This window comes from Trichomycterus rosablanca, chromosome 12, assembly GCF_030014385.1.
Source record: "Trichomycterus rosablanca isolate fTriRos1 chromosome 12, fTriRos1.hap1, whole genome shotgun sequence".
Taxonomy (NCBI): Eukaryota; Metazoa; Chordata; class Actinopteri; order Siluriformes; family Trichomycteridae; genus Trichomycterus; species Trichomycterus rosablanca.
The window spans coordinates 12,118,312-12,136,021 of NC_085999.1; the positions used below are offsets into that span (position 1 = coordinate 12,118,312).

At 40.1% G+C, this 17,710-nt stretch overlaps 1 protein-coding gene across 4 annotated transcripts in view; it reads left to right on the forward strand.

Moving 5' to 3' along the window:
• The window catches only part of myo1b (myosin IB), an 83,916-nt gene that overhangs the window by 45,128 nt on the left and 21,078 nt on the right, over positions 1 to 17,710 (forward strand). For all 4 annotated transcript variants that reach the window (XM_063006566.1, XM_063006563.1, XM_063006564.1 and 1 more), the window contains 11 exons: positions 1,263 to 1,309; positions 3,899 to 3,962; positions 6,093 to 6,191; positions 6,597 to 6,700; positions 9,002 to 9,149; positions 10,152 to 10,270; positions 11,538 to 11,624; positions 11,709 to 11,774; positions 14,365 to 14,469; positions 17,320 to 17,382; positions 17,485 to 17,685. In XM_063006566.1, the coding sequence (XP_062862636.1) occupies positions 1,263 to 1,309; positions 3,899 to 3,962; positions 6,093 to 6,191; positions 6,597 to 6,700; positions 9,002 to 9,149; positions 10,152 to 10,270; positions 11,538 to 11,624; positions 11,709 to 11,774; positions 14,365 to 14,469; positions 17,320 to 17,382; positions 17,485 to 17,685 (1,103 nt within the window). The remainder of the gene's footprint in view (positions 1 to 1,262; positions 1,310 to 3,898; positions 3,963 to 6,092; positions 6,192 to 6,596; positions 6,701 to 9,001; positions 9,150 to 10,151; positions 10,271 to 11,537; positions 11,625 to 11,708; positions 11,775 to 14,364; positions 14,470 to 17,319; positions 17,383 to 17,484; positions 17,686 to 17,710) is intronic.

Genomic DNA, 17,710 nt, shown 5'->3' on the forward strand with positions numbered 1-17,710 from the left:
AATTTACTATCCAGCTTTGGGAACGGCATTAGACTGTGAATTTTGTGTAGGGCAATTAAAAACATTCACAGTATCATCTGGAGGTCACAGGTTTAAGCCCCAGGAGCTGATTAACCCTGGATTGGTTGGGAAGGAATGCCATTGCAATTTGTTTGAGCTTGTGTTCATGAGGGCAGTTGGTGCCAACTTCAAGGATGTTCCACTGAACCACACTGAGAGCGGCTAGGCTAGAGTTTCTGCAAGGGCTTAATCCCACCTATTCAGAAAGTAAAAAGAAGACAATGTGATGTCATCTGTCTATAACGTGAAGCTGAGGCATAACTGGGTTATGCAGTAGAACAACGATCTAAAATGTAGAAAGGTTCACAGTTACAAAGGTGACATGGATGTTGGGGCGGCACGGTGGCTAAGTGGGTAGCACTGTCACCTCACAGCAAGAAGATCCTGGGTTCGATCCCCAGGCGGGCCGGTCCGTGTCCTTTCTGTGTGGAGTTTGCATGTTCTCCCTGTGTCCGCATGGGTTTCCTCCGGGTGCTCCGGTTTCCTCCCACAGTCCAAAGACATGAACTGGAGATACAAAATTGTCCATGACTGTGTTTGAACTGATGAATCTTGTGTAATGAGTAACTACCGTTCCTGTCATGAATGTAACCAAAAGTGTAAAACATGACGTTAAAATCCTAGTAAACAAACATGGATGTTGTCTCCTTAATTCATTGTTTAATTAGTAGGCACCAAGTTTACATTTCTACATACCTAGCTCTAGACAAGTCTAAAACAGAAGCTGCTAATACATCCCCGTCCCTCATCGTATTTTCCTCTCCTTCAGCTGTCTGCCTTTCACTCTTAACGGAGCACAAAGCAACCTCTCGCCATTCTCAGACAGGCAGCTGTGTTTTAACACGGGGCCGCACACAGGAAATGCCCGTGAGCGATGAAGTGCCCAGCCGAGTTCCACATCTGTGAGAGTTTAGCTGCTGGCTGTAATGATCTCCACTCCTGAGGCTCGGCAGACTTCCTGTACAGCCAGGACTGAAATGGTGGGCTCGAAAGAGTCCAGAAAGATTTGTTTCCAATTTCCATCTAATGATTCTTGCTTTGATTTTTTTTTTCCCTCTGCCCCATGACTCTAATAAATTGAGTTCTTGATGCTACAATGAGTTGAATTCAAGGGTAGAATAACTCTACGAGCCAGAGACAGTTAAAGAGTGAACCCGGCTACACTTGTAATTTATTTTGTGTGTGTGTTTTCCACTTTGCAGCTTTCGGAAATGCCAAAACAGTGAGGAATGACAACTCATCTCGATTTGTGAGTATCTGTCTGTCTTCCTGGAGAGAGTTACGTGACCACAGAGTGTGTTTGAATAAGATAAAGTTAACACAGACCTTTGAACTGTGCCGAATAACATAAGTGCGGTTATCTTTCACCTTGTGCCTTTTTTATTTGCCCAGTCCAAATTTTATGTCTGGGAAAAAAAGTCCATTCATATATCTTTGGGGGCTTTTGTGTTTGTTCTGCTCCCTGTTGACCAACATTGTCCATGCTTGGACCTGATGTTCTTGACATAGCCACGGAGCATTAACCTTCCTTGCAACTTCATCCAGATAAGTAAGTGTGCATCTGCCAAGAACCCGGACTTGGAAAATATGTCTAACGGCACTCCTCAGTTTTGGAGCGATGCACAGAACAGGCTGCACTGATAAAGATTACCATCAAGGCGAAGCTGTGTGTGTATGTATGTGTGTGTGTGTGCATGTGAAATGGAGCTGTTAGATAAAAACTAAAGCTGCGTGCATGTGTTTGACCTCTAATCCCTTTGCTTTTGGACTGTCTTTATAGTGCAAACATACACAGAGACTCTGTGCACACTGACCAGTCAAACTAAAGAGCAATGACCAGCGTGTACGGTCCATAAAAGTTACTCCTGAATACTCTATGTCATGGACTTTAGCCATTACTAACTAAATACTTCCAAATTCCAAGTGAATACTGAAAGGCAGATTATTGAGACACTCTAGTTAGACAGTAATTATGTTATTGTCTGTCCCCGCCCACAATCATAGTTTAAGCCTACAGTGCCTACAGAGTTAGCCATGGACCATTCAAACCAATTGGCTGAGGTGACACAACTCGCTAACATCTCCCTCCGTAAACCAAAAACGGTTTAAATGTCACTGACAAACCCAAAAATGCAAATAAATCTCACACATGCACATTTATAACAATTAAAAATGCTCGAGAATTACCTGCATTTGGAAAAAAATAAAATAATAAAAGATTAAATGCATGCAGTGTGAAAAACAGCTATTAAAACAAGTATTGGGTGCTCAGGTGGCGCAGCAGTAAAACACGCTAGCATACAAGAGGTGACATTTCGAACTTATCAGTTCAAAACTCAGCTCTACCATCCAGCTGGGCTGGGTGGCTACATGAACAACAATTGGCTGTTGTTCATACAGGGTGGGAGCCGGAGCCGAGACCTCATATCCAATGCAATTACGACCTCTGCTGGCTGATTGATGCCTGCACAGAGTGGACAGGGTGTGGCTGTCCGTACACAAGGCTGTTCCGCATATTAACTCGTCTCGTGCGGGTGAAAAGATGCAGTCGCCTACTGCACACGTGTCGGAGGAGGCGTGTCAGTCTTGCTCTCCTCAATCAGGAGTGGAGGTCAGCATCGGTAGAGAGGAAGCGTAATGCAATCGGGTAACTGGATACGACTAAATTGGCAGGAAAACTCAGAGGGAGTGTGTGTCAGGCCAATTTACACCCTCCTTGGATGCCGTTGAGGTCCCCAGCATAAAAAACTGTGCTTTTCTGTGTATTAAATTGTATTAAATTAGTGTTTCTCTACCACCTCTGTCTTTAAGTTAATATTGGTAGGTCATAGTTCTTAAATGTATTGGGATGAAGCATTCAGATTTAAAAAGGGGGGCATTTAATTCCAGCTCTGACAGGACATGGCCCTGTTTGGTAGGACCGATGCGGGACTGTTCTCACGCTCGCTGCATGTTTCTAAGGGAGTGGGGGGCTGCAGGCAGTTTCAAATTCTTTCATGATGTCATCTCATGATTTCCAGCCTTCTGCAGTTATTCCCTACTCACTGTGTGTTCTTTACCATGAATTACCAGCCCTGCTCGCCACTACTGATCTTAAAATGCTTTTTCACTTCAAACGATAATAAACTATCTTCTTTAGCACAATGCTGAAAACTAAATGGTCGCTTCACTTCGCTGCCGAGTCGTTTTATTGGACTTGGCTGGGGTTGAAAAGACAGTATCTTTGAAAAGCTGTTGGCTTGGAAAGAACAGGAGAAACAGTTTCAGACAGGAACCTTACTGTTCCTTTTTTATAATTTTGAACTGAAATTGAGACCAGATTCTTTTACAATTATTCATTTAGACTTTCCTCTATGGTAGTTAAGCCAATTCATAAAGTCAATTGGCAGCTATATGTACATTTGGTATAGAGAATTTGATTGAGGCTAAGCAGGAGGAAAAAAGCTTTTTATTACACTTGCTATAACTCCACAGTGGAGACGTGTGGCTCTTTATAATCAGCTTGTATCTAAAGGCCATAATACACAGTCATCACCGGAATAAGAAATTTTGGTCCTTATATGTTATTTTGACTGTAGAAGGAGAATCAAGCTTGTTTTTTAAAAAGCTATTTTTTTATTTTATGTTATTTTATGGCTTTGACATGCATATTGCTATTGTTATTATTATTAATAATAATATTATTATTGTTGTTGTTTTTATTATTATTATTAATATAATTATTAATTATTATTATTATTATTATTATTTTAATTATATTATTTTTTATTGTTATTATTAATATTATTGATAGATAACTACATGGCAATTATGTTCTTTTTGTTGTTGTTGTTCACAGGGGAAGTATATGGACATCGAGTTTGACTTTAAAGGTGATCCGTTGGGTGGTGTCATCAGCAACTGTGAGTATAATTCCAGGATGGGTTCAGGGTAGCACTATCGGCTCCTTTCAGTATGAAGTTTGCATGTTCTTTTATCTTTAGAAGCTCTGGTTTACTCCCAAAGTCCAAAGACATGCAGTCTTGGAGCTGTTACTTGGAGTTGCTAAAATTGCCCTGTGATGAACTAGTGACCAGTTCATGGTGTTTTCTATCTTTGGCCCATGAATCAGATCCACTGTAGCCCTGAATAGAATAAAGCAGTGTTAAAAAGACAATAAATTAATCTTTTTAAGAAGCTCTTCTTACTCCACAATCTTAGATTTAACTATGTGATGTGTTTAGGAAACTGTAGTAAAGCTCTGTCCTGTTGTTAACCACTTTAAGGACGTCCTCCTACCTATGCTAGGTTGGATTACGCAGTTTGCGACACTCATACAAATACAGGGTGTGCTTAAAAGAGCGCCATTTCTTCCCTTCTTGCTTTGTCAGGCACTTACATTCCCAGATCATCTGCTACGGTTACAGTATCCACACTACCTAGTTTATCTGATCTGAATGCTGCACTTTTGTGCACTACTGTGTGTTAAGCGACTGTAAATTCCTTGTTACTATCCACTGAAAAGGCCAAACAGAAAAGGCAGATTTAGTGCCTGTAGCCCAGTTGTTTCTTTATAAAGTGGTACAAATGTGATTAGCTACAAACATAGTTGGATATTTAGATCCTGTTTGGCTTTGTTCAACAGACACCACTGATGGAATCGGCTCATTTGCTCATATGTAATAGACGTGTTGTGGTAAATATTGCGTTATGGTAGCACTGTTCATGTAAGGTTGGCAAAAGTGCAAGTTTTTTTTTAGTAAAAGTTTATGGGCATTGTAAACACTCATGTTTGTACTATTTTTTTATGCTATTTTGCTTTATTGAACAGAATTATTGGCGTCTGTTTTCTATTCTGACTCTGAACTCACAGTAAAATTGTATTGTAGGTCACAATGTTGTATTAATAAGTGTATTAAGTGCAGCAGGGTAGCTGGGGTTATAAAGACCTTATTTTTTGCCTTCAAATTGGTGCAAGAGCAGCTGATGTTTTAGTTCAATCTACCACAGCCATATTTGACTGATCAAAAGCAGTATTAGTAAATAACTGGGATATGTGTGCTTGTGTATTATGGTGACTTTTTGCCAGTCCACCAAATGGTGTGAGTATGGTGATGGCTGGCTTGCGTACCCTGAAAGAAGCACATAATAGCCTTTACCTTACCAGAGTAATAGCTTTCATGCAGTAAGGCAGACTCGTCTAATGGGGAGTGTTACTGTTGGGTGAATCCTCTGTTGGGTGAAGAGGTATCTATGACAATATCTTGCTGCAAGGCGCCCAGGTGGTGCAACGGGATATTCCGCTAGCCCACCAGCGCTGGGATTCTTAACTCTCCAAGTTTGAATCTCAGTTCTGCTACCAGTTGGCTGGGTGCCCCCTATCAGGCACAATTGGCAGTGCCTGCAGCAGAAAAAATTGGCCACTACTCTGCTGGGTGGGAACAGAATGGAGTAAAAAAGGGGGTGGGGTCTTTGACACTGTGTAAGTCCCTGATTAGTAGCCCAAGGCATCTGTACATAGGTGGAGGAACACCAAAATCAGTGCGTGACTCTCCATGCGTGAGACAGGCCTCACATGCAAATCCACCAAGTATGGGTAAATAAGAATGGAGGTAGCGTGTGTCAGGCCGTGGGAGGACTAACTGGCTACGCTAAACTGGGAGAAAAGGGAGAAAATGCATAAATAAGATAACAGAACAGTCACATGCCCTGACAACACTAGCCCAAATTCTGATTTATCAGAGATACGGAGTGTAGTTGGTGTGTACTGAGGCATGCTTCCCACTCCCCCAGATAGGCCTCTCCTGTGAGATTTCCTCTTCCTGTCCAAACACAATGAACAAAGAGGGGCTCAGATATACTACAGACACCTTAAGTACCCAAATATTTGTTCCTCATAGAAACAGACATCTGCTGTTATCTTCAGGTCTTAGATGCTCTATAGAGGTGGTGAACTGAATATTCAATAAGTAGTCTGTAATTCTCAATCAGTCATTCTAAAGGAGGAAAAGCAGCATTGTTTAAAGCTTTGACATTTTTTTTGTCTTCTATAGATCTTCTGGAAAAGTCCCGTGTTGTGAAGCAGCCAAGAGGAGAGAGGAACTTCCATATTTTTTACCAGTTGTTATCCGGAGCATCAGACGAGACCCTTAGTAAGGGACTATATACACATTAATCTGTTTACATGCTTAAGAGATACAGATGTACACACGGTTTATAATTCCAATGTGTGAGAATGTACAGAACTGCTCCTTTTACTTAAATGATAAACCCTTTAGTTAGCAGCTATTGTCATTGTCTTCTTTATTTGTACTTCACTGGACCGTGGTTATTGTTTGACATGCTTAACAATACAGAGGCTGTAATTTCAAACTGTGACTTTGTAACACTATCTGACCATAGAAGTGCTTGAAGGAAATTTAATATCTAGCTAGAGCACAGCTCTTTGGAAATCATGATTGCCATAGTGACATTTTTGCCAGTTATGGGTCTCAAGGGGTCCTGATTTTCTGTGCATGTATAACACACTCCTTGTTTCTTTTTCCCTTCCCCAACAGAAAAACTAAAGTTGGACAGAGACTTCAGCAAATATAACTATCTCAGCCTTGATTCCGCCACTGTCAATGGGCTTGATGATGCTGCAAACTTCAGGACAGTCAGGGTGAGCTTATACAGTCATGTGTTCTACTAATGGACCTGTAAACCAACCTTGCTAAAGATACCATATTAAAAGTACATACAATATATTTATTTATTTACAAATTTTTTTTATTATTACTGCAGATGGTTTTTAGGATACAAATTAAGTCAAATGTGTTTTTTTATTACCTTCTATTATGTGCAAAGATAAAATGCCAGTTTAAAATATGTAATTGTGAGCCCAGGTGGCACAGTGGGATAATCCACTAGCACACCAGCACTGGGATTCTGAACTCCCGAGTTCGGACCTCAGCTCTGCTACAACCTTAGTGCCTGCAGCAGACAATATTGGCCATTAAAAGTGTGTCGGGTGGGAAAAAGACCGGACTGAAAAGGGGGTGGGGTCTTTTACACTGTGTAGGGACTCTGGTTTGTTGCCTGAGGAGCCTGTACAGAAAATGAAGGAGCACAGAGGCTGATTGATGGCGCCTGCACAGGGATGAGGGATAATGGGATCTGGTCCAAATATGAACTCACCTCGTGCAGGTGAAAAGATGTTAGTCACGGCGCTCCTCAGAGTGGAGGTCAAAATATTTGAAAATTAATTCTGCAGGCGCTTTGGTGGGGCAGCAGTCTAACACAATAGCACACCAATGCCGGTAAATCAACCTGGCCAGGCATCCAGACATCCAATCAAAGACAATTGGCCATGTTTGAGTGAGGGAGGGTCAGACAAGGGTCTCTTTATTCTGTCACTATGATATACAGACCACTATGAATGGTCTGGGCATCTGCTTAAGTGGGGGTGGGAGTCACAAGGAGCTTAGCGTGGCTCTCTGAACACGATACGGCTCCGTGTGGCAATCCGACACTGGCAGGTGATAAGACCTGGCTACAGATTGGACATGTGTCAGAGGGGGCATGTGGTTATCTGGCTCTCTTTGATTAGATCAGGTGTTGTGTAAGCAGTAGCGGATTTACAATGTGGAATTGGAATTGATTATATTGGAATGTTAAGGGGGAAAAATTCAGAAAAAATGTGTCAGTTGTGAACTGAATAGTAACTATGCAAAGTCTACAGTGCTCCTACTTTTACTGTTTATTCTTTTAAAACTATTGTCTATATTACCAAAGTAATACCTGTGTAGTAGCAGACACATAATACACAGTTAAGTTGGGGTGATCCGAGTTGTATATAATGGGTCAATATGAGATAAGCATTCGATTAGATTTACCTTTATCTATGGTTTCTGTGAGATAAACCTGAGTCTTGTTTAGCAGATCACACTATGTTATGCGACAGTGTTCCAACAAAGAGAATAGTTCAAATGCAGGTGTATCATTCCCGTATCTTTCCAGCTCTAAACTGTCTTCACTTTTACTGGCATGAATATTTCCTATTGAATGAGCAAAGAGTATGATGTAATGCCAACCCAGTATGGGCAGAATAAGTAGATTTTCATTTCCAGCTGAGTTGGTTTAAAATAAATACCACGCTGGACAATGTTGCACAGTTCTCCAAAACAATAGCTCTAAGCCCAGCTCTGTCCAGCATTTAGAAAGCCATCACTCAGCTAGTCTTGCTCTCAGAGCCACTCTCTGCACTCTGTAACCTTAAAGAATATTCACTCTATTTGTATTATTTGGACTATATCACATTCTAGAGTGTCAAAACAATCACAGTGTTAGCTATAGTGAGATGTACAGAAAGAGTCATTCAGCAGAAACATTTATTTTTCTAGTGGTTTTACAAGCATGATAGACGCACTGAGAAAAACAGACCATGTTTACCAAAGTATTACTCTGTGATCTTAGGATATTATTCTGACATGACTTAGCCTAGCCGTGTAAGGCAGGATAAGTACTTAAGTGGGTCCTTAGTCTTCCAAATAAGTCAGGTCTTTAGGGTGAAATGCTTTTATCTTTGTGTTCTGTTTAGTGTGCTTGGGGTTTTGGTTTTAGTGGGGAAAAAAAGAATGCTTATTATCAGTGCTTAAACAAACTGTTCGTAATTTGATACGTTTAAAGAAACACATTAGCTGTAGCATATGTGGTTAACTACTTTTGTTTTACCCTTATTATATAAATATCTAATAAAAAAAAACACTAATAACGGTTAGCAGGGATTTATCCCAGTTGAGACACCAGTGGGAGTTTGGTGTTAGACTCTTGATTTACATGATCATTCTTTCAGTCATTTACTTAACAGCAGACTGGCACAACAAAAAGTAATTTGCCCTAATGATTAAAGCACTATTAGCTTGTGATTTCGAACCTTGATGATGCCACAAGCCACACAATGTTGCTTTTTTCTCTTCTGTAGAATGCCATGCAGATTGTGGGATTCATGGAGGATGAGGTACAGTTAGTGTTGGAGCTGGTGGCTGCTGTGCTCAAGTTGGGCAATATAGAGTTCAAGCCTGACTCACGTGTCAATGGCTTCGATGAGAGCCGGGTAAAGGATAAGAATGGTAAGTACTTGGGATACCGATGGGATACTAAAGTTTAAGCAATTATCAATCAGACTTGTATTTGGGCGCTTGGGTGGTGCAGCCGTCTAATATGCTAGCCTGCCCCCACTGAGGGCTTGAGCTCTTGAGTTTGAACCATAGTAGTGTTACTAAACTGGCTGGGCATCCAACAGGGGACCCTGTCTGAGGGAAGGAAGGCTAGATAAGGTTACTCTTCAATATTACTGCAAAATGCAACCTCTGGTAGGGATTTACTTGGGGCATATTGTGACTCTTTATACAGAGTATGACTCACTGTGAAAATCCATGGACCAGTTGACCTTGCATTGCTTATATTCATCTCCTCAGGTATCAAATAAGTCTTGGCTGCCCAACAGTGGGTTGTCTTGTCCCTGCTCAGACCTCTGTCGGTTGCTCATTCATTAGCTCTTTGGGAGATACTTCAACCCAGTCATCTGTCTATAATGATTCGGTCCTTATCAAACTCACTCAGGTTTTTATGCCTGATCATATCTGCTGCCTTCAACACGTGCACTACAAGTGACTGTGACAATGCACAATTGTTACAAAACAGGCATTGCCATGCACATTTTAAGGTGGTGGTCATAATTTTGTGGCTCACTGGTGTATAAGCCATTGACCTTTAAATACTCAAGATGTTATGTCATAAATGTATTTGTTTTTAGCAACGCACATCCCAAATCTTGTGGAAAGCCTTCTTATATGAGAGGAGGCTGTTAAAGCCACAATGCGTTGGCCAACTTCATATTAATTGACATGGTTTTGGAATGGAATGTCTAACAAGCTCATGCTGGGTGTGCACATACTTTTGGTCATATGGTGTATGTTTAGCAAGAACAGCATTTTGGTGAATGCAGTCTCTAGTGTCAAAGTATTTGACAGGTATTCCCGTATGTAATGATTTATTTTTTTTGAAAGGGGTTTGTATTGGTGTACTATTGAATCACACCCATCATTTCCGTGCTCTTTTTATTTCTCTAGATCTGAAGGAAATGTGTGAGCTGCTGGGCATTGAGCAGTCGGTGCTGGAGCGAGCTTTCAGTTTCCGCACCGTGGAGGCTAAGATGGAGAAAGTGTCCACCACACTCAATGTTGCTCAGGTTGGCCATTTCCACCTCTTGTTCCATGTTTTAGTTTCATTCTCTTAACCCTCCCACTCACTATCAGGTTGATCTAGCTTACCTTTGTACAGTGTTAGCACTGTTTAGCGTATCTTTTATGGCACTGATCTTCTTCAGTCAATGGGTCTGTCTCTAGTGAGCTGCCTTGCTGTTTGCTGCCTAATGCCAAGTTCACACTAGACGACTTTCAAGTCTTTCAGGTCGCTGTACAGTTGACATGACACAACCGGATCTCTTGCACTAGGGAGTCTTTTAAGTTGTTGTGTATTTCACACTACACGACTGATCTGCAATAGGGGGTTTCACACTACATGATCTATCACAGGGAGGAATCACAGGCGAGTCTGTCTGATCTCCCAAACTATGTTTTGTTACAAAAACACACACAAGAAGTGTTGAGGTGTTTAATGATACCATGTCCAAAAATGTACGTCAACAATAAGCGAGCGGTCAAAGTTGTTTGGGCACTGATGTGCAGCGTAAAAGCATGGATTGTTTGTACTGTAGTCAGTTGGAGGTTAATAAATACAATAAGATCACAAATACTGTATGTGTGTGCCAATGTATTCTGATAGAAACTATATTATGCCCCTGTCTCAGATTTTTTACATCTTCTCCCCTGGGTTCCCCCTCACCCCGTATCTGCCGTTCTCATTGGCTGTAGTTCAACACCACACTCATTGCCAGCTGCCCGACTGATCCAGATATTTAGCATGCTAGATATTTTTCTCGAGCCACTCAGATAGAGATGTTGAACAGTTCACACGCAGCGACCAGTTGGCAAGCGAAAATCAGGGCAAAAATCATGTAGTGTAAACTAGGCATTAGTAGATAGGATTCTGAACTGTTGAAGGCAGATTATTGAGACACTCTAGTTGGGCAGCGATTGCCTCATTAACTGTCACTGCCCACTGCCACAATTTCAGCCTACTAAGCTAACGGAGTTGGCCATTCAAATCAATGGGCTAAGGCAACACAACCTGCTAGCATGCCAGCTAGCATCTCCGTCCGTGTACCAAAAACTGTTGAATTGTCACTGACAAACCCAAAATTGCAAATATTTTATATAATTTATTGGTATTTTTAAAGGTATTTATTATTCCTTAACTACTTCTCCTTACTTTGATTACGTTTTTGTATTTTATTTTTGCGTTATGTAATATATTTCAAATATTTATTGCAGTCCTACAGCTGAATGTTTCTATAAATAAGCAAATAATTAAAAACATTTTTCTGTGTATTCCAGGCCTATTATGCTCGCGACGCACTTGCCAAAAATTTATACAGCCGAATGTTCAGTTGGCTGGTGAATCGAATCAATGAAAGCATCAAGGTATGATCTCTAATTTTTACACTGATTTACACTTACACTGATTTAAATGGTTTTACTATGTTTTTCTCAATCCTTTATGTTTAGGCTCAAACCAAATCTAGGAAGAAGGTTATGGGGGTGCTGGATATTTATGGCTTTGAGATCTTTGAGGTAAGGTGATCATGGAGGAGTGATCTGTGTGTTGTTGTATTAGACTTGGGTTACTGTGTTTAATCTGCTATTTCTATTCAGGATTGTTGGGGTATGGTGGAGGAAGTAACAACAACTCTTGTTTGGTTAATTAACTACTGTGTAGGAGACAAGCCAAACACTAGAACATGCAACCTCTAGATTCAGCACTTACAGTAGAGAGGAAAAATTTGTGAACCTTTCAAACTTTGGCATAATAATAACCTGACCTGACCTGTAGCAGTTGATTGGACCAAATGTGAAGGCAAACTTTAGTGGCAGGTTATGCCAACTTATCTTAAGCCAAAGATAATAATATCTTATGCCAAATTATCTTGTTCTTATAAAGTTCTTATTCTTAAGACCTCCACTCCCTTTTTTAGTTATTTGGCAGATCATAGATATTTCTGCAGGTCTTTCAGTTTTGCCTTTATATTCTTTTTCATCTCTTATAGCATTAAATATGGTGCTGTTGGTGTCACCTTAGCAAGATATACAATACTATGCTCTCATGCACTAGTTCCTTCAGATTTTGTACAATTGTTTAAATGTCACGAATGTACTTTTACTACATATTGGTTTGTCCTTAGCCATGTCAACACTGTGCTGTGCCACAAAGTGATAGTAACATTCACCTGTTTGTTTTTGTCTTTATTTGTCTTATTTTATTTCTTTACTCTTTGACTGTCTTCCTCTCTCTTTAATGTCGTTGTATGGTGTTGTTTTGGGCAACAGGAAGGAGTAAGTAGTCCTCTAAGGTCATGCTGTCGCAGTGTGCATGCTTTAATTCTAGTTTCTTTAATCCTAGTTTAATTTAGCATTTTCTCAGCATTGCTAGGCCACAGAGTTCACACCACTGTCAGGCCATGTGTGGTTAATGTACCCGACATAAGTGCATCAGTTATAATAGGCAGCGCCCCATTTTGGCCCAAAGAATGACTCATGATTGTGTTGGGGCTATTTTACACCTTAATGGCTGGAGTTAAAATCTACAAACCAAATCCAAAGGGACTCCAGTTGCACTTGTCTTTGCAGTGGATTTGGTCTGTCGTACATGGCTAACACGGACGTCTTTCAGCTGAAGAGACAAAACACCCTCCCTGGTGTTTATCCTTATCTTTTAAGGCTCCTGCAGGAGGTTTTGCAACTGAATTCCTTAAGTGATGCAAACAGAAAAGAAAACCGTGCTTATATTGTCAGCGTCAGGACCTGAGGAACTCTAGCCCCATTGGTGCTATAGCCTCTTTATCTCTCTATCAACAACAAGGAGAGTTGTTGACATTGTTGGGAGGGGGGTACATTCCTTCTGTTCATACTGGTTAATCTCGAGCATCAGTGGGCTTGTTTGTAGAGAAATGGGTACCCTAGTGTGTTGGTCTTTCCAACTTGCTGTGTAAAACAAGGGCAGTTGCAGCCTAGCAGTTAAGGTACTGGACTAGTAATGAGAAGGCCGCTGGTTTAAACCCCACCATTGCCAGGTTGCCACTGTTGGGTCCTTGAGCAAGGCCCTTAACCCTCAATTGCTTAGACTGTATACTGTATGTCACTTTGGATAAAGCGTCTGCTAAACACTGAAAATATAAATGTAAATTAGGTGTCCTTACATGTCAAAGGAAGCACATGTTAACCGTCACCCTTCTGATTTGGTAATTGTAGTGTATACAATTTGAAATAACTACTGTACATTGTAGACCAACCAAGGAATTCTAAGCTGATCTTCTAACATGATACAAATTAAGCTTTATCTAACAAAACCATCATTATAAACCTTTAACATGAAGTGCTGCTGATCATTACTCATGACAGAACTGTACTGATGCATTTTACTGGTTACAGATTATTAAAACATGCTTGATTGGATACATTTGTTTTAACAAAATATTGTGGGGGGTTTTATATTAGGGGTCAAAATATACATTTTCTTTCAGCTACTGGGACAGTTCCCTACCAATATTGGCAAAAGACCACAGTTCAATGCTCTGTAACTTATCTGGACTTATCAAGGTATGGACTTAGCTGGCACAGTCACAAAGTCACCAGCTATAGTCAATCAGAATCACTTTAGAGTAAAATAACATTTAATAGAATTTTCTACAAAACTAAATATATAATCTATGCTGTGTGTATATACTTGTCCAAGCGCTCGGGTGGTGCAGTGGCAAAACACACTAGCTCATCTCCAACCCCAAATCTCAGTAGTGCTGTCGGGCAGTCTAGCATGTAGACCTGCAGAGGTTTGGGGGCGGGGTGGTGGTTTCCAACTGCGGAGCAATGGTGGTGCCCCCAAAATACGGGAGCAGATGAAAGAAAAAAGGTATATAATTGACTGCATTTTTGTAATAAAATAATAAATCTTACAGTAAACATGGTTTAATTGTTCATGAAAATAAATCATGAAACATTTGATTAGACCCTCTAAAACAAGCTGCTTGAAGGAGTGCTGTGCTTGGTAGCCAGCTGTATCAGTTACAGTTTGCAGTGCTTTGTGTTTTGGCTGCTGTGGATCTAAAATACTTCTGTAAACATGCAGTTCAAATGTCAGGCCTTATACTGAGTGTGGTTTATCTCACAGGACAACAGTTTTGAGCAGTTCATCATCAATTACTGCAATGAGAAGCTTCAGCAGATCTTCATTGAGCTCACCCTGCGTGAGGAACAGGAGGAGTATGTTCGTGAGGTGAGATACTGGTTCTTCTACTACTAAATACATGTTTAAAGACAAATTTCTTTTTACTATATTAATAACTAGTTGTATTTTGGAGAAGGCGTCTCATTAGCCTGTGAGAATGGAATGTACCTTAGAAACAGGTTTCTAAAAATGTTTGCTTTATCATTAGATTTAAGCTCTCTTGCTTGCAAAAGCATCTGCTCTTCCATCCGAGTGTTGCTTAACTCCTGCTCTGTGAGTGTGAGGATGGAAGTGATTTCTCACTGCACTATGGGTAAACACACTTGTCCCTGAGGGTTTTAGGGTCTGTGTTTGCTTTCCGATCTCGAAGTATGTGCCCTAACGCAGCCATGACCTCCACAATGTGATATTCCACTCCCTGGCCCAATGCCAGGCCAGTACATGGGAAAATACCACTGTGCTGAACACTGGGGAGGAGCACAGTGATCTGGGGAGAAATCCACCCAGTCCGCAATGTACATTTTCCTCTTTGTACCACCTACCCCATACTCTCTCACTTAACCTTTTCCTCCTGAAGCTTTTCACATCGTCTAATTGGCCTACAGCGATTTTCCAGCTCATTACATTTGCTGTGGACCATGTTGTGAGTAGTACTTGTTATTCAGCCCTGGCAGATGGAGCTCATAAACTGTTTGGTGGAATTGATGAAAACATATTTGCTATTTCTCTTGCCGTGGCTTTTGGACTGTAGTTTATTATCCAGTCTTAAAACCCACTATTTAAAGTGATGGGCTTGTGTGTAAACACCTCAGTTGAAATGTGATTTACCAAATAAAAATCTATTACAGTTGCAGTTAAAATGTGGGTTGTTTTTTATGCAAGGAAAAATGCATTACTGAGTAAGAGTAATGAAAGTTTTGGAACTATTTAACTAACTGAAAAGACATTTGGATATAGTATTAAAGTCAACTGTTTGAACACTGTGCCAATCTGGGCTTAACAATACATGTATGTAAAATACAGTATATGCAGGCTGTAACTTCTTTCTTACATTTTTTATTATTTTATGTATATATGTATAATTTGTATGAATCTTAATCATTCAAATTATTCAGGCCATTGTCACCATCGACTTCCTTAACAGGGGTTTTTGGTCTGTCAGTCCTAGATTCTGTAAAGTTGCTTTGGAACATCTGTTGTAAAAAGTGCTATACAAATAAATTAGATTTTACTTGACTTCTCTGGCAGGGCTATTAGAATGTAGTCTATAATTTATTGTTCTTATTATTATTGTGTTATCTCTAAGTTTATTGTGTGGAAAGACTATTCTAACAGCACTTTCTGGAGTTTGTTTGTACCTTATGTAAGTGTAATGTAATGGTCTTATTATGGCATCACTAAATATAATTAAAAATACATTTGGCCATACATTCTTATGCAGCATGTTTTGACACAGGAGAGATTATCTATTTTGTTGATTTTGTGAAGTAAAAGTACTGTTAACTGGCTAAAGTTAACATTTGGGACAGTGATAGCCTAGTGAGTAGCGATCAGTTAAAAGGTTGAAAGTTCGAATCCCCAGCTCTGCCATGCAGCCACTGTTGAGCAAGGCCCTTAACCCTCTCTGCTCCAGGGGCGCCGTACACGTATATGAGAAATTCTATACAAGCAAAATAAAACATATTATAGCCAGCGATTTTTCCAGGTCCAAAGCACTAATAAGTCCAATGTGGCCCTATACGTGTGTTCCTGAATAAGCATATGACACAGAAGCACTATGCCAAATTGTATGTCAATCGGACGTCTTGGTTTGTGTAACATTATTTTGAATGTTACAGTGCCACCTAGCATTTATATTTAACTACTGTATATTTGCCATAATCTGTGAACCTCCTATGTTATGTGCTTGAGAGTCAGTGCAATGCTGAGTTGAGTTAGAGCAGTATATTTGAGCTTTATGCTTGCCTTGCTCCACCCATGGTTTTAATTGGCATCTGGCGATGACGATATACAGAATTCCAGCATTTTCTGATAAAGTTCAGGTTCTCAGGGTTATTTTGATACCAGATCTGTGTATGTGTGGTGAAAATCCAGAGACTAGTTTGTGCTCAAAAATTTGTATGATTTTGAATATAATGCAAATTAGGCTTTGAATCTGAGTGGGCAGAGCTATATGTTTTTTGAGGCTTTTTTTTGATGGGGAACAAAGAATTTTATCTTTACGCCACACAGAGTAGAAGATATTCACCTCGAAGACTGAGGCTACGCATAGCACCATCATCAGGCCAATGGGGCTGAGTTTGAGCGCTTGAGTAGTGGGAGGAACTACCTGTTGACCAAGTCTCATATCTGTACAACTTACAGTTTATCTGAGGGGAAAATCCTAACAAAAAATATAGGGTTCCTTCATCTTCAGTGCTTAGACCCCTGAATATGGCAAATGCAAATTTGTCACATGGCAAACCTAAATATCATATTTAAGTTTGCTTTGTATACAGAACGTATTGACTCATTTTCACTTTTATTAACAAATATTAACAAAACATGGAATTAACCCGGTCCAGAGTTTTGCATAAGACTTTAAATTCAAATTATCTGACTTTTCTCATGTAAAAGTAACTCTGAACAGGGTAAATGTCTAAAAATGCTAATGTTTGGAAAATGTGACCCAGTAATTCACAGCTTTATACCTAAATAGCTTCACAAGGAAGTATAAGTAAAAAAGAATGAATTATGCTTAAATGAAAAGTCTGACATATATTTGATATGTAATTAAACAAAATCATGATTAATAATCTGTCACTAATGATCAGTTTTGTCCAACAGTTGCAGTAGGGTTGTAAAAATACAAAGACGCAAACACACAACCTCTTTACCTTTGTTTCTTTTTTATTACAGGGCATTGAATGGACCAACATTGACTATTTTAACAATGCCATAATCTGTGACCTGATTGAAAATGTAAGTGCGGTAAAATTATCTTTATTTAACAATATGTCTGATACACACTATGATCATGTGTTTCACTTCAGCTTATTTTTCTTTAATCCATTTATATCTTAGAACAAGAACGGGATCCTGGCCATGCTCGATGAGGAGTGTCTGAGGCCGGGCACAGTGACAGACGAGACCTTCTTGGACAAGCTGAACACCGTTTGCGCTGAACATCAGCACTTTGAGAGCCGCCTAAGCAAAAACTCAAAGTTCCTCACTGACCACAGTTTGCCTCACAACTGCTTCCGGATCCAGCATTACGCTGGCAAGGTTTGACCGTGCACACACACACACA